The following is a 24,386-nucleotide window of genomic DNA, read 5'->3' on the forward strand; positions in this document are numbered from 1 at the left end:
TAGCCTTCCCACCCCCACCCCAGGTAGTTCAGTGCCCCGTATTATCGTGGCAGTTCAAGCTATTTACGCATGATATCATTTTCATATCCTTCTCCTGGAAGGCAGATATTAATCAGAAGGTGCCACTAAGAGCCAAAGCAAAAAAGGCAGCAAGCTATTGATTATAAAGTTGACTTATCAGGGGTCAGACTATCCGATTAGCAGGTTCATAAACTGCATGGCTTTGGCTGGCTGGAAAACAAATGGAAATTCATTTAGCTGAATGCAGCTGACTCGGATGTTTTTACATTGTGCTAAAAGTAGAGTGCCACATACTAGCTATTCCCCAACTGTGTGGCAGGGCACATGAGCCTGCTGCAAGAGAAATGCTTGTGTGTGGCAAGAAGGAAATTAGTTGCATAATTAATAGCCTCTGTGTGCCCAAAGAAACCATGCACAGAGGAGAGGCTGCCTGCTCTGACTCTGTGTGATGCATGGCTCTGGAGTTTATTAACTGCAAATAAACCTCCATGACATGCATATAATTTTGCTATGTCTCTCCAGAGTCCAGATCCAGGGGCAGCGGTGGTGTGAGACCTGGTGGTAGACTACACCCCCCCCAGTCGCTTAAACAAATAGCAGCAGCAGTTAATAGTCACTTATAAAGCTAGCCACACTGACCTGCCTGGCCATCATTGCATTCACCTTCTTTCTTTCTTCTTATTTGAGGGAAACGTTACAATATCAGTGCCCATTCAACAAATGGTGTTCTTTTGAGTGACTAGTCAGAACCATTTATGTGCAAATGTTTCATCTTATATGGCAGAGATAAGCCATGCATGCAAATTGTGCATCAAAGCCATGAAATGGGCTACACATGCAGTCAAAATAGGACATTCAGAAGCCGAACAAATGGAGAATGGGTGCTGAAAATGCACCTTGTCTGGGATGTCATTTGGTCTAGGGTCAGCCCTGGTTATACGCTCCAAGGCTTACACAGAGGATTGCATGGCAGGATTGCATGGCACCAGAGGAAGGATCCAAGCTCTCACAAAGCCTTTTTCAGATTCCTCATAAGAGTGAATGTGCAACACAGAACTTGGTTTTATTCAGAGTGCCTTGGAACACAAACCACACACTGAAGCTGAGGGAGTACAGAGCAACTTAGAAACAGATTGTTTTTTTGAAAAGCACAGATACCAGGCAAATCTTGGAGCTTGTGCACACACCAACTGTGCAGTGCTGTGGCCCCATAGGAGCCAACTCCTGGGGGCTGAGGTGGCTTTGGTCCCCTCAATAAAATATTTGAGGGGACTGGCCCCCCAAAATGAGTGGCATTGCCATTCAAATGGTGTGCATGTGCTGCGTCATGTCATCAATTATGCAGGGTGGGGCTCCCCCCAAATATTCAGGTTGGCACCCCTGTGTGGCACAATGTCTGTCAAGCTGAATCCAGTTGCAGGGGTAGGAGCACACTAGGCTGCATGATGCTTGACCCGTGCTATAATCCTTACGGAGAGAAGAGAAGCCATGCGCACTGCCTTGAAATGTGAGGCTTAAATTGATTTGTGCCTTAAAATGGTTGTCGTGTGACCATGATGCCTCACAAGGTGATGTAATGTAGTAGTTAAGAAAGTGAGATTTGAGGTGGGAAAGTTGCAGGTTTAAGTCTTGCTATATCCATAAACTATTTGGGGAGCTTTAAGCAAGCCACTGGTCTGTTTCACATCAGTAATGGGAAGATAATAGCACTTGCAGGGATGTTGCAAGGATTACTGAGCTGTATAGTGAGATACCGCAAATGCTTGAAATATGCATTTAATAAAAATGCAGTTATTATTATGATATAGCTTCTGTTGTATGGCCAGTCCTAAATGATGTATAGAATCCAAGTGGTCTGTATATTGGCAGTGTATATTTAATACCAGTATACTACTGAAAACCCGTTTTTGTGGGAGAAGCAATGGGGGTGGCTGTTGCTTTTATATCCTGCTCCTGTGCTGCCTGGAAGCACTGGCTCGATGCTCTAGGACACTCATGTGCCTCAGAATGCCTGTTGCTGCATGGGCTCCCCACAAGCTTCAGGTTGTGTCACTGTGGGAACCGCGGTTGAACTGGATGGGCCTTTGGCCGAGCTCTCCTCACGTCCTTATTTAAATGTGACAGTGAGAAAAGCTGACTAATTTAAGATCAGTGTGAGAAAGTTTGGTTTTAAAATGAGCTTCTGGCACGTAGACTCTGTGTTACTAATGCCAGCGAGTACCTGTTTCTCAAATATAAAATAGAACATGAACAGCTGCCCCAATCCCATGTGTGAAAAGGAAGGGAATGCTGTGACATTACGAGGACAGGAGCAGGTTTTATTGGATTATTCGCACACCAATACCTCTGAGGAGTTGTGAAAATACAACTTTACAAAGTATCAGTGCGCAGAGCCAAAAGCATTCCAAAGTCATTGATGTACATGCATGCAAAAAAAGTCATACAAATGTAATTTTAGGTGCCAAAACCATTTACTTTTGCTTAGCAAGAACTAACATTTGCCCCTGAAATTAACAGCTTTGAAGATCACTGGTATGTTTCTTCTCAGATTTTCTCACCTCTTGTTTTAATAGCTTAGATTTTACAAGACTGGTGGCTAATTAGAAAAGCTTTCTGAATACATGTGCTTAAGATTTCTCTGTGAGCCTTGTGCAGTTGTGCATTAGAAGCCTTTGTCCTTGCTTCAGTTGTTGCATTTTCTTCCTCTTCGTCCTCCTCTTCTTCTTTTGATAGATTAAACCCTGCAGCCTTTTGCCCTTTAAACAGTGTGTCGGTCCAGCTATGCCAATTCTAAATAGAATTACTTTTCTCCAGCAGTTTGTCCTGAGGTCTGTAATAACTTAAGCAATCATTTTAATCACTTGAAGTGACTGACATCATGCTGACGGAACCCTAAGGAACTGTGGGGAAGCAAAGGAAAGTTCAGTTCTTGAATATACTTCAGAGAGAAAGAAAGATGGGTCAAATGGTATACAGAATTATGTTTCTAAACTTCCACCCCACCCCACGGTCAAGCTTGTTAACACTAAAGAGCTAAGGTCAGAGTCCTGCACCCTGGTTTCCCAATGAGGAAAGGCGAGTGGGAGAGCTGCTGTTCCACTCATATCCTTCCTTGTGGGCTTCCTATGGGCATTAATTGTGGGAAAAATAAAATGCAGGACTTGATAGGACTTTCATTTGATCCAGCAAGACTTGAGGTTGAAATTTGGGGGAGATAACTGTTGGCATGACCATTACACTAGGATCTCCATTTTCTTAGTGTTGCCTTATATAGGGCACATCTGGGTCTAGGCCCTGCAGCTCTCCTATCTTACAAATTTCCCCATTCTATGGATCTTCCACTTTTCCATTAGACTATGAAATCTCAGTCCTCCAGTCTAAGGGTCGTCCATCTTTTGGGACTAGTGGGGTACATTTCAGAATGCTGTGGGCACCAGCCACAAAATGGCTGCCATGGAGGCAGTAACACAAATTTAGTGTCAGCCACTGTGACAAGCTTATTCTTACTATGGGTTGTCAGCTACATCCTTCTGGCCCTGATTATGGAAATCACACACATATGCACAAATGCCTGGGAGGCACATTTTGCCCCTTAACTGTCTTTTTAGGAGGGCTAGAGATTTGCTTTCTTAAAACAAAAGCTCAGAGACTTCATGGGCACCATGGCATATGAGCTGAGTGATCCCTGCTCTAAGCTGTTATGGTCCCACACAACCTCACCAGTTTTACTTTCTATATTAGGGTAGCCATGTGCAAAAGAGGAGATTGCTCTTAAATAGTTGTACAGAAGAGAGAATTCTAATAAGTGCAACTGTTGAAATTCCTCCTTCTACACAAGTATTAAAAGCTCAAGAGCCCTGCCGTCTTTTGCAACTGACCACCTTAATCCACTTAGGTATGTCAGATTCACTGGTTTATAAGAGTATATATCCATATTGGTCAAGTATCTTGCTACAGTCAAGAAATGCAGCTGAAATTTGCCCCTCCAGCTCCGGTTGCACATCAAATCTGTCTCCACCCACAACATACACATGTCCCCCCAGAGGTAAGAAAACTGCATGCAACTGAGTACAATGACTTTGTCTTTTTTGGATCCCCCAATTAACCGGAGAGAGCCTATTGTGTAAAACACTTACATGTGGAGGCTGTTTGTACATGACTACCTCTAGATAAATGTAATGAGGTCAGGAAATGGGACCATCAAGACAATCCCTCTTTCCTTTCACACACACTGTTGTGTGAACAAGGGTCTAGTTTCAGGTTAATGTTGTGTGTATTATCTATATACTTTAGAAACTCATTTGAGTCCATTGGATATGCAAGAATGTAGTTGCTTCAGAAAAAAAAAGAGAGAGAATTCTATTCTAATACCTGTAGTGAATGTCATCAGTAAGAAATGATGCACTTTTTAAATGCTGAGACAATCTTAAGTCTGCTGCTCGTTTAAGTCCTGCCTCGTTTTCCCCTTCCAGTCAGCATTTTTCCCTATGACGTGTGTAGAATCCATATCTCTCCATCTCTGTCTCTGTCTGTCTCTCCCCATATGAATATATTATTATAAGGGAAGAAGCAGTGAATGGGAACTTAGCTAATTTCTGTTTGACTGATAATCTAATTTAAGTTTATTGCTAACATGCAAATGTACGCAAATACAAGTCCCTGCCTCAATGCAGTTACAATCTGATGAAAGGCAGCAAAGGTTGGATGCACAGTTATAGATACTTAACGTGCAGCCTTTCACGCTTCCTCTGAGTTAACTCTCCCTGCATTCAATAGAGCTTTTTTCTTAGTACTGTAAGTATGTTTAAGATTGTAGTATTTAGCTGGGTATAAAGATGGTTTGTGTGTGCGTGTGTCTTTAGTTTTGAGATACCTGTATGCACACAAGCTTCCCTATTGTTACCAGTTAACTATTACATCTGTATTAGATCCTTTACTGAGTTTGTTTTATCCTCTGAGAAAACCTGTAAGTGGGGTTGAGCTAAGGGGTTTGGACTATCCTGGCTGAACCAGGACTTCAATTCTTGGATCTTTGCAACACGTTATCCACTCCTTCACGTTGGGTGACTAGCAAGAGCCTTTTGGGCTACATTGCCAAATGTGTCATTTGAATGGGCTGTTATACATTCTGTATTCTCCTTTTTCTTTATGCTCCATTACATTATGCTTCTCACATATAGGCACATATGTTTTCTTACTGTGTTTCACTTCAAAGCCCTGAACTTCCTTCAGATTCACTTGTGCAAACTTGTACTTCCCACCCAGCATTAATGGCAATTTTGAACAGTTTACCGTATTCATCTGTGTATAAGACTAGGTTTCCCCCCTAAAAAATAATGTCCAAAATTTGGGGGCATCTTATACACGGATAGATCTCCCCCCATTTTCTTAAATTGGAGTCCCCCAAAATAGGGGGCGTCTTATACATGAGGGTGTCTTATCAGTGGAATAAATACGGTACATGTGTGCCTAGGTGGAGCACAATGGAAATGTGACACACATTGGGATTGTGCATACCACAGAAAGCAGTGCAATGTTTTCAGTGGATGCCCATGCTGAGAAGTACATTGAATAAAACCTGATTTACAGCCGTGATTCCTGATTCAGCAAGCGATGTGCATGTAAATTGTTTTCGCTGGATAGGGATGCTGGGTGGAAAATCCCGTGTCAGTTTTCAGGCACCAGGCTGACCTTCCTTCTTTTTCTCTTGCTAATGCTGGCTGTTAGTATTTATGGGAGTGAATGATGACAACTCCTTTCGCACCAGAAGGATGTGCACTGCACTGTCGGGAGAAAAGTACAGCCCAGCACTTTTTGTGTTTCCCCACCCCCAAGCTCAGTTCTTCATTTTTATCTCTTCCTGCCAGTGCTCTAGCAAGACTGTGTTGGGGGGTGGTGGTGGGGAGGATGAGGCGCTGTGATAAGATAATATGGAACACACACTGATTCCTAAACAACATACAGAGAGACCCCTTGCACTTCATAGCATCCCATTCCGATAGCACAGCGGGTAAACAGCAATAATCATCCTTACTCTTGCATACATGTCTGACGCTATCTCTCTAGGACAGTGCCACACGAAACCCTTTATTCCTTGCCCTGCTGCTCAGTTGGGCATAGATACCACAATGCACAAACTACCAATATACAAATCTAACCAGCCAGTTAAACATTTGCTCTTGAGCAGACCATCAGCATGCATCTGTCGTTCTTTCAAGAATAAATAAAATTTAAACATTTTAAAAGCTGATTTTCCCATGTCGTTTATACATCTCTATTGGCTAAAGAACATGGTAATTCCCCATCTGCTTGTTAGAAGAGGATAAAGGCATGGGCACCTACTGGGTGGGGGCAGCGGGGCAGCTGACCCCCAGATCCCCATCTTTCATTTTTTTAAAAATGGATTTGTAGAACCTAAAATAGAAGGCAAAATATACAGAAACTCTTATTTATCATTTATGAGAAACTAGCCTACTTTCCCCTTTCTTTGTGCTACCTTGCTCTCTCCCCGACCCACTGCAAGAATTCCTGTGACAGGTGGTGAGGGCAAGTTTTTATCTAGTCAGGCAACAGCGACACCCAAAGACATTTATTATTATTATTATTATTATTATTATTATTATTATTATTATTATTATTATTATTAGTGTGCTATACAGGCCTCGCTTCCTGCTTATGTCTATTGATGTAATTCTGATGTGGGTGCTTGTGGCTCAGCTCTGACTTCCATAGGCCAACCATGCTAGGGCTGATGGGAGCTGTACTTCCGCTCTAAATTCCACTCCCTGGAGTGACCTACTCCACTTTGCTGCCTGGTAGGGCCAGCCTCACCAACCAAAATCAAGTGGCAAAGCCTTTTATTTTATTTTTCTGCTTGTTCAACTTCAATATGGGTAATCATACATCTGCTTGCTCCCTGCCTCCATCCAACACATTGCCTATACAAACAACTTTGGGCAAGTAGAAGAGATCAGCCCAATGTTCTGCCTGATATTTCCCCCAGCAGTATATTAGATGTGAGGGGACACGAAACATACAAATCACCTACCTGGAGCTGAAGTGGAACCACCTAGCAAATGGGAGTGCCCCTTGATTTTGAGCTATTGTGCCATTATTCTCTGGGATATTTCTGACCAATTAATTGCTTCTCCTGGTTTGTTAATTGCTATTGTTATGCACCGGGCATATCAAAGGCACAAATCCCTTTCATTCAAAAAAGAAAAGAAAAAAGGATGGTATTGTAGTTATTTAAAGAATTTATAAGACCTACAAAGAAAACTACGGATACTGGATATATTGTCAATATATAGATTTCTTCCATCTTCATCATTCTACTTTGCCATTCTTTAAACTTTGCCATAACACCCCCAGCCCCCCCAAAAGAAACATATAATGGCACCCCTGATATAAAGCTTTACTACCCATCCACCCCCAACCTTTCTCCGGCTTTTTTGTTCTTTGATCTTTTTAAATTTAGTTTTTATTAAAGATTTTTTTTTGCGATACAAAAAAAAAAAAAACTAGGAAAAGTATATATGGTGTCTTCACTTCCAATTCATAGAGTCTTTTTTCACAGTTTGTTTACATTTGATATGATACACCATTGTCATAGACTTGAGGGGGGAGTGAGAGGGTTGGTTTTCATTTTATTGCATAGTTTTTGTGCAGGTTTTTTTTGTCAGTGTTTCACAGGTAGGTCCTTCATTTATATAGTTATTTGTTTTTATTGGCATTGTGAGAGATTGGAGGGTCCAGGGATTGATTCAGATGTGTGCAGTATGTTGTGTTTGTTCTTTGGTGATTTAAAGCAAGGCAGTGGAAGCCCACAATTCAGATGAGTCAAGATGAGTCAAAGGTCCATGCAGCTTCCTAGTGGTTGACTGTTGCGCTGAAATTGCCTAGTCACTGGAAAAATGGCACATCAGTGGCTGGGGGGTGGGGGATAGTTTCCTTCAGTATGAGAACATGCACACATAGCTCTTTAGCCATATACCTGAGAATTAATAGTATCATTACTCAACTTCCCGGATGCTCTTCATGCTGCTTTGCCAGAAGTCCTCAGGGAATGAAGTCCACATGTGTGCTTGCAAACTTTAAAGCACCTTTATTTCTACCCACCTCTTTTCTTAAATCATTTTCTTGCGGGCTACCTGTCACCATATTGAGGTAACCATAGCAACCAACTCAGGTAGCAACAAGACTGGGATGCCCAGCAGGAACATCCTTATATTTGATCCCTGACAAGGTGAGCTATTAATCCACCACTGTATACTAGCACAGCACAGTATACAGATCTCTTCCTTCTGGAGGTTGCCAAGCTGCTGCCTTCCTTGAAATGGTAGATTTTTCTCCCCCCATGTTCATTTGTGACGGTCAGCCCAGGTCCCTTTTCAGTTTTCTAATTCCCAATTTGGCAGTAGTTATTTTGGGAAGTGCTTCATTAAAGTCATACAGGCACAAACAAAACATAAACATGGAGTGGCGCAAGAGAGAGTAAAGTTTAAAGATTGCTTTGTGAAGCTGGCATTAGCCACATCTACGCAGCATGGTGAATATTTTTATATTTTATTTTAATATATTTAGATCCCATCCTTCCTCCCAAAGGAGCACAGAATGGCAAACACATCCATAAAAGAATATAGTTTAAAAAACTAGTTTTAAAAAAATATTCTAAAAGCAGTTAACATTTTCTTTAAAAGTTAAGAACTTAAAGGAAAAAAAACTACACATATACAACCACCGACTCTCACGGTTAATAATATCACAGTGGGCAAATCTTTCAGTCACCATATGCCTAGGGAATGTTTTTAGATTCTTCCTGAAGCTTAAGAATGAGCAAGACCAGAGGGGGCATTCCACAGAGTGAGAACCACCACCAAGTAGGCCCTGTCATGGGTAACTGCCAACAGGGCAACCTACACAGGACCAACCCTGCTACCTGTAGGGTCTAAGATGGTAGATACTGGGAAAGGTGCTCTTTTAGGTATTTTTGCAGGCCCATTTTAGAGGGAGGTTATAAAAAATTATAAGATTATATATGCAGAGTATGTCAATGCCAAGTACTGTTTGTAGAATCCACAGCCAAAATCCACCTTCACCTTTCCTGAAAACATTCTCCCCCTGTAAAAATAGGGATTGATATTCTCCTGCTTTCTCGATGGCGGTCATAACTTTCCCCAAAAATTTCAGGAGAGAATTTCTGCTTGCTTCAGAGCCCTTTGCCAGGAATTGCAGCTAGCAGGGAGTTCCAGAGAGAGCCCTTGTGCCACTTTCCACTGGCCAGACTTCCCAGGATGCCTTGGGAGTGATGCGTTTTTCTCAGCAAGCTAGTAATCTGAAGGTTTTCTGTGTACAGTCAGCTACCCTAAACGCCTTTTGATTTCTGACCGGTGTGTGTGAAGAGGAAATTAATTAAACTGAAAGTGAGAAGTCGAGCCATTGGGTAATTAGGGGCTCTCGAACAGAACTGCGAGTCCTCCCTATGCATCTGGCTCTGTGTGCACTACTATGACATTTAGCATCTTATTATCTATATAGAATCATCAAGTGCATGGCATTTTGCAGAGTGCAAGAGGACAGGTTTCTTGCTGCAAGGAGTTTACTGTCTATGATCTGACACAGCAACACAGAGGAATGCAGGAAAGTGGAGGCAAAGGATAACTTGTGGGGGGGGATATGAATTATTACAGTACTTAGATGTATGTAGAGTAGGGCATGAGGCCTAAGAGGTTGTGCACAGGCTGCTTTTGAGGAGGCAGTTTAGGGACTAAGGCACAGCAAAGGTGAAGTCTTTTGAACCTCCAGTCAGTGTTCTTGTTCCAACAACCTTAGTGAAACCTAGTGAATCTCAAAAATTAGGAAATGCTCAAATGATATAACTATAAAGTTCACCTCACAATGGCCACCACAGTCCACTCCAAACCCACACCTCAAATAAATTCCAAATCCTGTGAGTCTGACTTTAAAACAGATTTCCTATTCATTTCAGCGGGTGCTTCCATTGGTTGGGATGAAGGTGGGCATTTCACAACCATATACCCTGTGCTTTTTGCCCCAATTTCACCTTTTCATTATTACTGTCTGCAACACATCCATGGTTACATCTACATGCTAGTAAAACGTATGACTTGTTTATGAAGAATGGCTGCGCTCAGTGCTTTTTTTCTAAAAAGATGTTTTGGGGTACTCTCATTTTGACTCAAGAAAAGCACCATTTTATAGTTTAAATTGGAAAAAATAAATACAGTAAATGGACAAAAGTACAAAGATTCACAAAATGTTTAGGGGTCTGCGTCCCCCCAGAAAAAAAGCACTGGTTGCACTTATTCTCTGTTAGAGATCCCCAGCCCTATCCACTACAGAATCACAGTTTTCAGGGTCACATGCAGAGAATAAAGTCTTAATAGGCATTTGCTATCCTTGGAGAAGTCTGGGAACTGCAGTTCTATAGATGATGGGGCTAATGATTTCTGACAAAGAATTCATCAAACTATGGGTTCTTGGATACATTTGATAAGTTCAAAGGTAATAAGTGAAACTGGCATAAAAGTATTGCCTCCATGTTCTGCTTTTAAAAATATTTAAGCTTCTTTGCCTGAATGCATGAAGCAACCTGGTGTATTTCAATGTGGCAATGCAAGTTAGATGTGGGTATGAATTTGTTTCACTAGAAAACATTTGCAAAACCTCCTCCACTTCCAAGTCCACCATCCTTCCCTCAACAGCCTTGGCAGCCAACAAAAAGTGTATTGTGGAGCCAAACGCAGTAAAGTGCTTAAGAATAGTGAGCTGGGAAATGAGAGCTGAAAGAGGAGAACTGTGGTGCAGCGATTGGTTTGATTTGGTGAATAAATTGCTATTTTCAGATTCAATTTGTATCAATAGGCAAAGCACTGTACAGCTTCAGATTCTGTCACACTCAGTATCCACAACCCTGATGCAGCCAGTCTTAAACAATCTTCCTGTTATTGACAATAATTATAACTGCAAAAAGTTTTATTTTTAAAATCTTATGGTATTTCTTTGCTTCAATAACAGTAGTAGTAGTAGTAACAAAAACCACTTAAAATAGTAGTGAAGGATTTTTGTTTTGTTTTATTTTGCCTGCTTGCTTCTGGGAAAGAACTGCAAACATTTCCTAATTCAGAGAATGCTACAGCTGTTCACTATTGGCTATTTCTGAAAGAGTCCAGAGCCTGCTGCTCATGCACCAAAAGGACTTAAGCTTTATTAAACATGACTGGAAGCTGGAACTACAGAGTGCTCTTTTCCCAGTACGTTGAAAATTATACTCTGCTAATTTAGAACATATGATGTAACAGTGCAGGAGGGGAACAGGTTGGATGTGTGATTATGTCAGTGCATAATTAAAGCTCATGCTTATTTTGGGAACCTATGCTGTTTGTCAGGGTGAATAGTGTTGGCCTTCCAGGTAAGCCCTCTGCCACACTTTCTGCAGATGCTGCAGGGTTTGTTTTGCAGTGTGTTGTGTTGTGTGTGTGTGTGTGTGTGTGTGTGTGTTTGCAGCCTTTGTGTTATTTGTAGCATGGAAGAAAATCGGCGTCCACAGATCTAGTTGGCAGTTGAGGCACATGCTGCAGCGATAAGGGCAGGAGGAGACACTGCTGGGATTCGTTGGAGGGCATCTGGGCAGCCCATTGTGCTTCCATTTTTGTGAACTTTCTAACACTGATATTGTAGATACAAAGATGTCTTCACAAAGGCTTGGAGCAAATACATTTCAAAGCCTTGCTCTGAGATCTTGTTGTGTTGTGTCAAGCAGAGATTAGCATCTTCTGTGTAGGCTGATTCCTTGTTAGTGAGACCCTGATAGCAAGAGATGTTCCTCGAACCAGCCAAAGATACTCAGTGATTTTCACATGGTTGGTGGCGTCAAGGTGGGGTGCTCCCCACATGCCAGGTTAGGGGCTGGAGAGAAACAGCTGGAAGTTCCATTACAGCAAGTGAAAGTGAAATCCAAACTGATGTAATGTAAAAATAAGGCCCACAGCAATGGCAGCTTGCTTGTCAGGAGAACTGTGAGCGTGCTTTCACAGCTGAACCATCAGACAAGCACACCAGCTAATCCAGCGCTGGTTCAGATGTTTCAGTCTTGCCATCCCAGCTCCTTCCCTCCCTACTGCTTCCCCTTGGGCAAAGTTAGCAAAGTGCCCTCCCACTGTTGGTCTGGAGCAGGAGTGGGGCAAACTCCTCCCAAATCAAGCACCTGCCGATGTGGTCCGCCATTAACTTATCCCAGCCCGAGGTGGAGGAGGCGGTGATGTGAGCAAAGGCAAAGCTGACAGGTTGATCCACCATTATTTATTTGTCTGACAGCTCGGTTGTGAAGGCAGGCTCTCAGGGTGACTGGGAAATGTCTTTTAAGGCCTCTTTTTGTGCCGTGTCTGTTTTCAGCCTGCGTTTTGCAGTTGGGTTTCAGGATATTCAGAGAGCCATAATATTGCATGGTTTGGAGCAGACAGTGTTCCCTTTGGGAAACCGATGATGCTTCAAAGAGTAGCACTGTCTGCTCTTCCATAATCGATAGAACAGAAATGCCTTAAGCCTCAGATAGTTACTCATCTGAAAGAACCTGACCGTGTAGTGTAGGACTGGTGCCAAGTTTAGCATGGCCCGGTGGAGAGGGTGGCAGACACAGAGCTGGTGAAGCCCGCTTCCTGGCGGTGAAATTGAAAGCAGCATCGCCTTCCCTTGAGGGAGGCAGGTGTGTGGAGGGGCCTTGCTTGATACCACTTGCCATTTTAATCCCCCAGTGCCTTTGGGGTCCCAGAAAAGCATGGAACCATCTGGAGTGTGGCCCTATCAGGACCCCAGATACAGTATAAGTAAATTAAAATGGCATGTTCCAGCAACACCACTTGCCAGCTATACCACCTAGGGTTAGCAAGTATTGAGGCATGCCTGCCTCATGGTAAGAGATTTATCTCCTGACTTAGCTGCCTTTCCTTGCTGGAGGCTGAATGACTATGTATTATACTGAACTGCAGCATTTGGGGTTGAGAGAAGCTTCATTGATTTGTTGGCTTAGTCTGTGGTGGCATTTGGTTCTGGACCTGATTCCCCTTGCCTTCAGGCTTGTCACTGGAATCTGCCATTATCTTCTGGAATTCCTGGCAGAAGAAAAGTTATTGCTGGGGTGCTAGTAAAAGAGGTGGAATTGGATAGGCTGGGTTCATGGCCACCCTAGTCACTTTGAGGAAAGCTTGGTTAATTGTATGGTGAAAGATTATCCCACATTTTGCACCTGCTGGCCAATGGCCACCAGCACACATCTGGTAGTGTTAGGCGGCTTCTGGACCTATGCCCCCAAATCTGGTGCTAATGGTGCAACTGCCCTGGGCGTGGTATTCCATAAGGTAGGCACCTCTACAAACAATAACAACAACAATAATGTTCTCTACTGAGTGCCCCCATCAATCTCACCTCTGTAAAAAAAATATATGGAGAAAGGCAGCATCACAATATTTGTTTGTTTGTTTTTAAAACGTTTGTTGCCTTTCTTTATAGGGACACTGATAGTGATTTAAAACAGATATACAGTGGTACCTCAGTTTAAGAACAGTCCTGTTTAAGAACGATTCGGTTTACGAACTCCGCAAAACTGCAAGTAGTGTCCCGGTTTGCGAACTTTACCTCGGTCTGAGAACGGAATCTGAATGGTGGAAGAGCACCGGCGTTGGGAGGCCTCATTAGGGAAAGTGCGCCTCGTTTAAGAAAGGTTTCGGTTTAAGAACAGGCTTCCGGAATGTATTAAGTTCATAAACCGAGGTACCACTGTAACAATAAAAACAAATATGTAAAACAAACAGCAACAAAGAAATAAAACAGCAGAATTAAACACTTGTTCCCCCCCCCCCAAAAAAAATATGTATGTGTGATTCCATTGACAATTAAGGAACCAAAGTTGCACTACAGATTGCACTCTATTAAGACTGATGACAATTTTTTGTTTTGCTGCCTGTCTCAGTTTCTAAACATGGCACATTGCTTGAAATATCCTGGATAAGTTTCTTTCTATCATTCTCTGGCTTCAATGTGCTTGTATAGAAATCTATCACCATTTTACCCATTGAAATTGGTAGAACAATTGAATCTCTTTATGTTGTTGTTGGTGTTACGTATTTTATTAATAAAGGTAATGGTTGCTTAGGGACGCGGGTGGCGCTGTGGGTAAAAGCCTCAGCGCCTAGGGCTTGCCGATCGAAAGGCCGGCGGTTCGAATCCCCGCAGCGGGGTGCGCTCCCGTTGTTCGGTCCCAGCGCCTGCCAACCTAGCAGTTCGAAAGCACCCAGGTGCAAGTAGATAAATAGGGACCGCTTACTAGCAGGAAGGTAAACTGCGTTTCCGTGTGCGGCTCTGGCTCGCCAGAGCAGCGATGTCACGCTGGCCACGTGACCCGGAAGTGTCTCCGGACAGCACTGGCCCCCGGCCTCTTGAGTGAGATGGGCGCACAACCCTAGAGTCTGTCAAGACTGGCCCATACGGGCAGGGGTACCTTTACCTTTACCTAATGGTTGCTTAATTTCACATCTTAACCGCCTCACCCCCTGCTTGCTCTGCAAAGGGTTTTTCATGTGCCCCTTACTGTAAGTTGCTGAAGAAAGAAAGTATTGTTTTCTGTAGCGCTCCTGTTGCTGTTCCTTAAAGAGCTATTTTGCAACAATAAGCAGCTGATGCAATTCCATGCAGGAAGAAACTTCACCTGCTGATTTTTTTAAAAAAATATATCACATCTAAGTCAGGATCACGCCAAGTACCCAGTATTTGTATTCCAAGCTGAAGGCAGTCCATGCTTAACCCTCCCCACATTTTTATATAGAAAAATATCTTTGTATACCACTATATCATAAAAAAACCAAAGCCATTTGCAGCAATAAAAACATAAACGCATACAGTAAAAGCATAAAAAGTTAAAAAGCAGTAAAAAGCAAAAAGTTAAAAACAAACATCAGTAAGCCATTGAGGAAGGATGTTATGAAAGAGAGGGACTTAGGGGTATGAACAGAACATTTTCCCTTTACCATTCCTGAGCCACAGCTAAGATTCCAGGAACAGTTTAGCCACAGAACCTGTCGCTTTATAAACTGAACTTTCACCCTGTCAACCTTCATCCTAATCAAGCCTTTCTGACCTACAACCCATTATTCCAATATTTATATTGGAGCCTTGTTTATTTCCTGTGGAGCCATATCTCAGAAGGTTGATCTTTCTAGATTCAGATTTTAGTGCGTTCAACAATTATAAAGGTGTAGGGTGGGTCAGACCTCCTCACAAAGCCAAATACAGCTCATCAACTTTATATGATGAAACACCAGTGGATAGATAAACCCCCTATTTTGCCAATTGCCTTAAAACTATGTTTTATATCTCATATATATATATATATATATATATATATATATATATATATATATATGCAGGTTTTGGTGTCCTCGGGTGTCTTCCCGTGTAAAAGTTGGGGTGTCTAGGCGACGTTTCGACGAGGTCTCACTCGTCATCTTCAGGCTGGTGCTTTCGGCTTCTTGTTACTGGAACAGAGCAGGATCTCAGTGTTTGAGTTCCTATAAATACTGTTGAGGAGGTGTGGTGTATAGCCTCCAATGTTCTGGGCAGAGGGGAAGTTCCCAGGCTAGTGTGCCTTTTCTTCTTTTGTTCCTTAATTGCTTGAGGGATATATATATCCCTCAATATATATATATATATATATATATATATATATATATATATATATATGAAGTCTTGGGTGTATGTCTGGCAGGCTCTTGTTTTGTATACTTTGTGCATTTCCTTGTATATTCCTTGCATATTTCTCACCACTGCTTCCAAGTTACAGCATATTGTGAATCTGAGTTGTGCAAATGTGAATGGACAGACTTGAATCTTTGGGATTTTCCCACCCCCCACCCATCTCTTGTTATATTTTTCATGAATGCCTAGCTATCCCTAGCTAATGCCTAGCTGAGAGGAAACAGAACTTGCAGGGGTGGAGAGCAGCTGTTCCAAATTCTGTAATGTAGGAGGAAAGTGCATGCACTGTGTGTTTAAGAGGATGGACAAATGTGTGATGCATAAGACATTTTAAAATGCTTCTCATCCACTATCTCAGTAAACCTTAAAACAACCTATAAGGTCTGTCACTATATGTGTTCTCCATATTGAAGATGGGAATCATGATTTGAGACTGAGAAATACTGGTTTGCCTGTGTAAGCTTGTGAATCAAGTTCCTCTCAGAACACACATAGTATAGTGTAATATTGTAGAGTGTGATATATACTATGCTATGCAGACAATGCATGTGAAGCAATCCGGGAAGTTTGAGGAGCAGCACTGTATAACTGCAAGGTGTTAGTCCTGTCGTGATTCAGGAGAAGACTAAAGCAGCAATCCAACCTGGTTTGCAGGGGAGATCAAAACATCTCCACCTGCCTCCACCCACCACACTGAAAGAGCAGGTGAACACAAGTACCACCACAGAGTTCCCACAGTGGAAGCCCACATAAAGCCCCCAAGTGGTGCATTGGGGGGGACAAACTGAGCTGGCCTAGTACCACTGGAAACTGAGTCAGTCCCACTGTCATCGCTTGATCACACAGAGCACGATTCTGCCTCTCTCCTGGTTTGGTTTCTGTGGCTGTGGATTTGGTGGTGGACACACTGACACTTCTCCCTGTAGGGTAAGGATGAGAACCTGCAATGTTTTGTACATAAAGGGAATATTTTAATATGTTTAAAAATAACAAAAACAAAACAACAACACCTGGAAACTACTAGTGCACTTTTTCATAAAGCACTGAAGGTTGTGTTAGGTGTGGTGCTGTACAATCATGAACAAGCATATATTTCTGCTTACAAAGTCTGCTATGTGCAACAGCAAGGAAGTGTGACTTTTTGGGTGGTAAACTTTCGATTCTGAAAATCTCTTCTGAAAATGTCAAGCAGCTTGTCACTTTTGGAATTCTAACTCTTACTCCATCTGTTGCAATCAATTGTGCCTTTTAATGAGAATCAATGGAGTTTGGGAACTCCACTGGCAAGTGTTTAGTTTTTCTTTTTCTTTAATGTTTTGAACCGTCTCCAGTAAGTGCAAGATCAGGTCAGGGCACTTATGAAGTAGCAAAACAGGTGAGCATAGTCAGGTGGTAGGGAGGGCGGAGCGTTAAGTAGGGATTGTGGGCAGGAAATGAGAATGGCTGATTTGGAGGAAGATAGTCTGAATGGGGGATATTCTCCCCATTGCTCTTTCTGCTCATCTGTGCTTTGTGCCCTTTGATGAAAACCAAGGGCTTCATCATTTGTTGGCATTCACCTGTCTTGGGAGACAATGGAAGAGTGTGCCTTCGGGGGTGAAGTCAAAGCATTGGAGATTTACAGCACCTGCTGTGGCTGTAGAGACCAATAGGGGAGAGGCATGTTACAACTGTAGCAGATGAAAGTATGTGCTGCTGCAGGTTCACCATGGCTTTTTTTCTCTGTGTGCCCCTCCTAGCACTCATCACTCCTGTGGTCACTGCTGTAGATGCATGACCTGACTGCCTGTCTCCAGGTGCTGCAGTTGTCTGCAAGGGATTCCCAACTGGTGGGGTTAATGTTGCCAGCCTTCATAGCACGTGTGCAGACATCTTGACTGTAACACAGAGTTGGTCTGCCAAACAGGCCTGGTTCCTGAAGCCAGCTACCCATAGAGTACATCCTTCGGGATCCTGCCATCTTCCATTGTATGGGCATGACCAAGTCAGCATGGACATCTCCTTTCTCCATTCCATCCCTCTCCCAGATCAGACTAGCGGGACAAAAAGCATGAAACTTCTACCTGATCTTGCGGAAGGTGTGCATGGTCAACCTATTTCTAAGGTGCATGTGTATGCGATGGATTCAAGAGGACTCACAGTTGACTTTTGCTTACTCACATTGCAATGAAAGAAAGTGTGATTATATATAGGACAGCAGTATTAAGCCAGAAGCTGAAAATACTGTGACTGGGCTCACAATCACCCAAACTATACCAAGGTGGGTTCTGTCAAGCCAGAAGGGTAGCTTGGCTGTCTGTCAAAATCCTGATAAATGGCAAAGAGAGTCACACTGCACCTGAGACACAAATTTGTTGTGAAACAGTTATCTGTGAACATCCTCTGTCACAAAGAGAATGTCGGCTTGTTTGCCAGCAGTCTTGATTTATAATGAATTTGGATATTGCAAACTTCCATACATAGGAACATGGTGCAAAGATGAAAATGGGACGTTGTGGTTACAGTATGCTACACTATACTGTTAATATTTCTCCAGACTGGCTAGAGTCACCTAGGTAATATTTCATCAAGCATTATTTTCCCCTTCATTCAACTCTGATGTGCTTGCCCTTTGCTTTGGAGCTATAAAAGTATGTGCAGAGGTGAGGAGGGTTTTCACTGAAATGTCACCTTCAGTAAAATATGCAGGCATGTTTGCATGTTGGCGTGTGGTGGGGAGGGAGTAGGTTCGGTGCCTCTGAATGTAACATGTGAAAATGTCATATAATTAAATAAATTAGTGCCATTTCATTTAATAAAAGTCCTCAATACGTATGTATTTTTAAAAGCCTCTCTGAAAGAAGAAAGCAAAATGATGTGTGGTTGTGTTTCAACCTGTGCATGGACGGACACACATACACACGGATTTCTGATGGCCAGACACTTTGGGGAGTTTGCCTTTTCTGATGTATGTGTTTCATTAGCTTTTTCAATGCTTGGAGTTTTGTTTTTTTCCCCTTCTCCCCAGCAGTTTTGTAGAGCCTTTAGAAGTTGTGTTAGTTAATTTATCCTTCCTAGTATGCTAAGGGGAATCCTTAAGGTAATAAATAGAGGCATAAAGCTCTTCAGGCTATGAGGCACATGGTAGGAAGCATGAAAATGAAATGTGGAGAGACAAACCCTAAGGTAAAGATGCTGGTAGTTTACACCCAGCAAGGGGATTATTTTTTCTTCCTTATAAAGTCAGCACTTATGATCAAATCAGCGGACTGCTGATCTATGTGAGGCCTGGTTCCTTGAGAGCACCTCTGCTGCAAAATTAAGTAGGGAAGAGCCAATAAGAATCACTGTTGCTTACCCCTGCTTATTCTGTAGCAGGAGCTTAAAGGCTAATATGCAGGACAGGGCAGGCATTAGAGGATGGAGGAGACTATAACTACTGAAATGAATGGATGGTCCTACTACTACATCTGGTCTCTGGAATTTTGTTTAATACTGTAATGCTCTTAATGCAAAAACCAAAACACCTTACATCCTTTAATTTTTTGCAGAATTTCCAGTGAAAACCTATTTTATGAAAAATGAGCTGAACAACGTAAATGGCTAAATGTTTGCCGAAATAACCATATATCTCTGCAGAAAATTTGCAAAGTCAGAACATGTTAGAGGCAAAGCTTCATGGTCAACATGACCAAAAATTGGGCCCCAGCTCTAAGCACTCTTGGGGTGGTGTAAAGTATCTATCATTCTCTCCTTTCTCGTGGCAAAGGACTGAATTGACAAGGACATTTATCTGTTCTTTTACTCTCCCCCCTCAAAAGCCAAACCCTGGCTGTTTGTTTTAAGAAATCATTATTTGGGGGGGGGGTATGGTGAAATGGGAGGGATGATTCCTAGAAAGCTATCTTCTGAGGTGCTTTTTGAATTGTGAGATCTGAAGCTACAACTTCCACTTTAGAGTAACCACAAAATGGTAGGACTGAATGCTAAACTGTGATTAATCTTAACTATGATTTGAAGGTGACTTGTTTCCACTAACAAAAGATAAGACTAGCTGGAGTTTGTCCAGGTTCAGATATCATGACAACTGAAATGGAAGTGAATCTTCCAGATTTGTGCAGATGCAGCCAGTGTTCTTAAGACTGGAATACCAGGTTAGTTGTCCATATGCCTTAGCGGCTGGGGAAACCCAGCCAGATGGGCAGGGTATGAATTATTATACACAAATACACAACATAGCTGTGTACCAAACTTCTTGTGCTCCGAGCCCCAAAACCCATCCCTCATGGAAATAAAGACACAGTGGAGACAGAATTTCGTTTAAATGTTAATGGGCAAATTTTGGCCACAACTTTATTAAATACACAAGTGTGACTGGTATTGACTTAGGCATTGGTATCAAAACTATAACTGGCTCCTGCCCCACCCTGCGGGAAGCCTGGAAGGGTAAACAACCAGCAGGGGGAGCTCCATCAGTGTGTATTGACTGGTGCTCGCCCCTGGGGTTCCTGGGGGTCCTGGCGTGGCCCTAGCCCCTCTCTGGGCTTCAGATGAGATCCAGACCCCCGGATTCCTTTAACAGAATACCCTATTCATTGGAGGGGCAGGTGATGGCCGCACCTCACCTCCCCACATTCCCCTAAACCAATGCCTGACCACCAAACCTTACAAAGTTGTGACGATTGCTAAGAGGTAGGCAAAAACCGAGTGGCCACAGCCAATCTGCCACAATGGGAAAAATTCCTACCCAGCCCCCGTTCCAAAACAGGTGACCAACCAAAGTCCAAAGCAAGGCCAAACATGACCTAATTAACGGGTGGGTGGGCGGGTGTTTGGCACTGCAAAGCAAAAGGAGGTCCCTATGGCACGCTGCCAAATAAATACCCCCAACCCTGCCACGCTGCTGATTGGCTAAGGCCATTGGCATTGGATGTTTCCTTCACATTATTTTCCCTTGCTCAAGATAATTTCTGCAACTTCATTTGCAGGCTACATGCTGGTGTTGATCTTTAAAGCTCTAGGTGGCTTGGGCCATCTGCTTTGCCTTCACAGGTTAGACGGGTGGTTATTCAGCCCTAGCACCTCAAATCTGAAACTCCTTCCCTTTAATTTTGGTGCTGCTGGAGCTTCTGTAACAACATTAGATTCCACTTAACTATAAAATCTGTAGACATTTTGTTTTGTTTTACAGCTTCAGAAACAGTTGTTATCTTTCTTGGGTATTGTGGAAAAGAGTAGAATATAATTTTGTGAAGTATTTCAGGAAAAAAGAAAGATGAGGTGTGCTGGGGATTGGTTTTAATCCTATTTGGTGCCACAGGTTTCACTTTAGCATGCTTTAATTGTTGTTGTTGTTATTTTATTTTATTTTAAATGCTTCTTAGCACAATACAACAATAAAAATATTCATTTTGTTGGCAAATTTTGAAATGTTGTAACCTATCCTAGGCAGTTAGAATATACATTTATATAAACAAGGATATATGACATATGATAGACCTGCACAATTTGTGGTACACCAAATCAAAAGCAGCCAACAAGTCGTGCAATATGGAATGCTGCATGCTGTAAATCCCCCGGTCTACTGTTTTAGGCAGGCATGAAAAGCTGGAAGTTTCTTCAGCCCATGAAATGCTGCCATGCATGGCTGGTGGACTGAGTTTTATATGGTAGGTCATACATTGTGCAGCCCTGGCATATGATACTGATATAGTCAATTACGCAGCTAGGGGAAAATGGGGAATCTATATTTAGGTTGTAAATGTCCTGAAGTCCCCCAGGTCTGCTTATCTCTTTGGTCTCTCTCTCTCTCTCTTTCTGTCTTTCTCTCTCTCTTTCTCTCAAGTGCTCCCCACCCTCTCCCTGAGAGAATCAATGCCTGCTTCACCATCTCTGACTACCGGGAGGCAACATCCACTGTGGTACACAGCACTGCTTTCTCTGAAGACGTTTCTTCCTTCCTTCTCTGCTGAGAAGGGTGCGGGCATCCAAGAAGATGTCTTGGGATGCAGAGCCAAAGACTATACACAGAAACTCTCCACGTTTCCTCTCTTTGAATTGGTCTTCTTTGTTGTGAAGAACTTGAACATATTGAAAGAGATGGGACCCCACTTCTTGGTAGCCAGGCCTTAAAATTTTTAGATGGAAAATGAAGACCAAAACAAACATTTCTTTGGCTGGCATCTGAAAAAGGCATTAAAAAATCCCAATCTTACCACCCAAGACACATTTCTCAAGAGCCTAATGACTTTGCACATTTAGGTAACAAAATACTCCTTCCTTTAAAAGACACGGTTATGGAGTAGTTGGCATCTGTTTGCTGATGATGTTCTATACTCTCTTTAGACAGGGATACCCCATCCCCAATAATATATAAACATTTGTGCTGATGAATGCACGTTTTCTGTCTTTAAAATATTGGGAAATGCATATATTTGTACTGCAATGCCAATTTTGAAAGTTTTAAAATAGTCTTCCATGAGTGCTTCACAATACAGATCACATCAGTTTTATTGGTGGTAAATAAAATAAAGGCAAATACCTTTCCTCACTCGATGGAAAAGATCTGATATTACTTGATCAATATTAATCACCTTGCTTTATATTCACTTTTTGGAGGCACATAAAAACAACAGTAGACACCCTCTATATATACGCCAGAATGTATTAGAATAGGGACACAATCCAGTTCTTTAATGTGGAGGTTTAATATTGCGAATGTACACCAGAGCACTGGTCCCCGTGCTAAAATAAATCATGGGAGAAAGAACGCTCTCCCCCCCACCCGCCCCATCCCCAGGAGAGGACGTTTCCCAGCACTTGTTAGTCTGGTCCTGCAGAGCTGGGAGCAAAGAGTGAAAAAGTTGCCCAGACTGGCATGTTATGTCCATCCTTTATTCTGCCATCATAGGGCTGTGGGTGAGCGCATTACTTCAGCCCCCACCCCTTCTGTTCTAAGTGCCAGTTTATGGGATCCAGGATGGGGTTTTGAATACCTTCCAGCAGGAAATACACTCCCTGTCACTGTAGGCTTTCTGTGGCCAAACCCTCCTGCCTGACAACATGCATGTGTTCAGTGGCACAACTATTCTGGGGTGGCAGTAGGTTTTGCACATGATTAGGCCCTCACACAGAATTGGGCAGAAACACTTTTCCTCCTTCTGCAGCTTGTCCCCTGTGCATGCACTCAGGGAGCCGGATATTGCTCCAAGCCCTTAGGTAGCCTTAGATTAGTTTGTTCTGTAAGAGACCAAAAGCATTTCACTGTTTGGTTCAAATTGTTCAGCACAAAATAGATTCCAAATATCTACTTGCAATAAAGAGCAAAGCAGTGGGTTATCAACAGGCACTTGTCAAGTGATCAAATTCATTTAAAAATATTTCTGTTTGAATTGTAATAACTAGTCCATGCACCTGGGAAAAAGAAAATAATTCATAGTCAGCCAAATGACAGCTTAATCTCGCAACCACTTTTCACTTGGGAAGCCACCCAAGAATCAATGGTAAAACTTTGCCTAGAGTTGTTGCTGGCTTGGACTGAAAATTGGTATATACCTGTGGCTTGATTAGATCTTGTGAGAAATATTTGTAATAAAGTGGCACAGAGTATGAATATACTTTATGTAGTGCATTTTTCTGAGGGGGGGGAGTAATCACATAGTATTTATCAGCATTTCTAGAAAGCTGTCAGCCATTAAGTGGTGCTTGTAACCCCTTTTTAAACATGTAACTCCACTGTGGTGTAATATATCAAAGAAATAAAAGCTAGAAAGTTGTCTGAGGCTGATTCTCATTCATGGAATAAATCCACATTTTTATACCACAAAATAAAGAAATTGGTGCATTTTTCTCTTCTCCATTGTGCAATGAGCATTCATCAGAACCAACGTACTGTAGTCATGTCAAAGATTTATTGGAGTCTCTCAGGCATGTTTAGGTAGTTCTTCCTTGCATTCAGGAACAGTGACCCCTCTATCTGCCTACCTGGCAGTTTAGCAACATATGAAAACCTGTAACTCTGATTTGTGCATCTATTAGCCTGTGGTTATTATTGAGACAATGTATGTGAAGTGGTTAGAAACATACAAAACGCACTTTTATAAAGGAATCCTTCCCTAACTATAATTGGTGCTGCTGAATTGCATAGACAGGTTCCCCAGCCCTTTTTTTAAAGCTGGCCAGTGAAATAGACTGGCCAGTAGGCTCAGGGCAGATGATACAACAGGCCGTTAATTCATGGAATTCACAATACATGGTTTAGATGGCTTTAAAGATAGGGATGGGATGAGGATTAGAGCAAGAGTGGTCCACTAGGCAAGCACTCTTTTACTTGAATTGTGAGCAGAACTGGGTGGGGGATGAGGAGTGCAGAGCCTTGAGGGCATATCTTGAGCAGGTCTCTGCTTGGATTCTATTTGCCTTTTTATAATGTCAACACTTTCCCAAAGGAAGCAGGAAGAAGTAGCAGCCACCCAGTAGAATGTTCCAATGAAGGCAGAAGGTTTGCGTGGGCTGCTTGCCTTGCAGACAGTAATTCACAGAGCTGGATTGCAAACCCCATGATTCCTTGGCAGAAGATATACCATTTCTGACCAGAAAGATGGTCTGCTGGGGTAGAC

At 42.5% G+C, this 24,386-nt stretch overlaps 1 protein-coding gene across 10 annotated transcripts in view; it reads left to right on the forward strand.

Moving 5' to 3' along the window:
• The window catches only part of PCDH9 (protocadherin 9), a 737,830-nt gene that overhangs the window by 186,533 nt on the left and 526,911 nt on the right, over positions 1-24,386 (forward strand). The window contains exon 3 of one of the 10 annotated variants that reach the window (XM_028728406.2): positions 21,614-23,517. The exons of the other annotated variants lie outside the window; for them this stretch is intronic. Within the exon in view, the coding sequence (XP_028584239.2) occupies positions 21,614-21,634 (21 nt within the window). The 3' untranslated portion in view covers positions 21,635-23,517. Of the gene's footprint in view, positions 1-21,613; positions 23,518-24,386 lie in introns of those variants that run through there. 10 annotated transcript variants of the gene reach the window in all.

Source organism: Podarcis muralis, chromosome 4, assembly GCF_964188315.1.
Source record: "Podarcis muralis chromosome 4, rPodMur119.hap1.1, whole genome shotgun sequence".
In the NCBI taxonomy this organism is placed as follows: domain Eukaryota; kingdom Metazoa; phylum Chordata; class Lepidosauria; order Squamata; family Lacertidae; genus Podarcis; species Podarcis muralis.